This window comes from Salvelinus sp. IW2-2015, unplaced genomic scaffold, assembly GCF_002910315.2.
Source record: "Salvelinus sp. IW2-2015 unplaced genomic scaffold, ASM291031v2 Un_scaffold2067, whole genome shotgun sequence".
NCBI classification, from domain to species: Eukaryota; Metazoa; Chordata; class Actinopteri; order Salmoniformes; family Salmonidae; genus Salvelinus; species Salvelinus sp. IW2-2015.
In genome coordinates, this window is record NW_019943409.1 from 75527 (window position 1) to 77082 (window position 1556).

The following is a 1556-nucleotide window of genomic DNA, read 5'->3' on the forward strand; positions in this document are numbered from 1 at the left end:
AGCTGTGTGGAGTGGGGCCCATGCCCTGGCACCGTACTCAACCAGGGCCCAGACTTCAGAGTCCTCTGTCACTAACTACATACCTGGAATTGTGCATAGATATACCGTCCCTGTCTATAAACCCTGTAACTGTGTTCAGGAACGTCAAGGCTGTGTGGAGTGGGGRCCATGCCTTGGCCTGGCACCTGGAGGAGGCCTTCAGGCAGGACTCAGCAGCCTGGGCCCTGGACAGGTGCCTGGCCTGGGACGTCCTGGAGCAGAGTCTCCCTAACTTCCTGYAGGAGGTGGTGGACTGTCCCTGTACCCTGGCCCAGGCCCGCGCAGACACCGGCAGGTTCCATGTAAGAATTCCTTGTTCTTTGAGGACCAATAACCCCTCAACCAAAGAGCACCTTCAGGATAGATTTTASAGGCTCTGGTACTGTATCCTTATGGCACTTTAAAAGTGAATGTCTCTGGTGTTTCAGACTGACTACGGCTGTGACATGGAGAAGGGGAGTGTGTGTACCTACCACCCTGGTTCTGTACACTGTGTCCGAGCCGTACATGCAAGGTAGGCCACACGGCCACCTCATCTCTTAAGTTTGGGAGAATTCAGAAGAAGTATTGATTTGTCACCTACTGACATCAAGTTATATTTTGTCATAAAAGAAAATATGTACAGGTCTTTCRTAAGTCAACAATTTGTATACCAAACAAACAGTAGAAAACACCAACTGTATCAATAACAGCCAATTTTTCCCATCCCCAGCCCTGTGTACAGAGCAGGACAGCAGTGTTGCTATGACAGCACGGGGGCCCAGGTTCTGACAGGGGACTCGATTGGAGGCAGCACCCCAGATCGGGCCCACGACTGGGGCTCCCCTCCCTACAGAGACCCCCCTCGGATCCCCAGCCTTTCCCACTGGATGTACGACGTCCTGACATTCTACTACTGCTGTCTGTGGTCTGACCACTGCCAGGTGTACTTCACACACAGACCCTCCAGCGGCTGTAGACACTACACACCACCTACAGCTGGTGAGGAACTCATGGGTGTTTACAGTAGAATAGAATGCTGTCTGGTTGTTACAGAACCATCTACTGTATACTGAGTACTTATCGCAGTCTGGTCTCTCCCTAAGCCTCTCTTCTCTTGTTATGCTGTGTTGTCTCTTCAACACAAACACGTACCAAACTGCTATTTCTCCCCGTAATGATTCTTCTCCTATTTGTTTTCTCTTTCTCCACCTCCTAGGTGCAGTTCTAGGGGACCCTCATTTTTTAACGTTTGATGGTGTGAGGTACACCTTCAATGGGAAAGGAGAGTACTACCTGGTTCTCTCACCAGACAGAGGGCTCAGTGTTCAGGGCCGGACAGAGCAGGTGAAACTAGAGAACGGTGAGTTTGTTCTCCACTGGAAACGAGCCTGTCTGTTTGTAGTGTACTTCCTCTCTCTAGGCTGTCTCTGTCTCTCTAGCTTTCTGTCTCTCTAGCTCTCTGTCTCTCTAGCTCTCTAGCTCTCTAGCTCTGTCTCTCTGTCTCTCTAGCTCTCTGTCTGTCTCTCTAGCTCTCT

At 50.6% G+C, this 1556-nt stretch overlaps 1 protein-coding gene across 1 annotated transcript in view; it reads left to right on the forward strand.

The window, feature by feature from the left end:
• LOC112072862 (sushi domain-containing protein 2) overlaps positions 1 to 1556 on the forward strand; it is a 42032-nt gene that overhangs the window by 10577 nt on the left and 29899 nt on the right. The window contains 4 exon segments of the mRNA XM_024140257.2: positions 140 to 341; positions 468 to 553; positions 752 to 1020; positions 1238 to 1381. Coding sequence (XP_023996025.2) covers positions 140 to 341; positions 468 to 553; positions 752 to 1020; positions 1238 to 1381 — 701 coding nt within the window.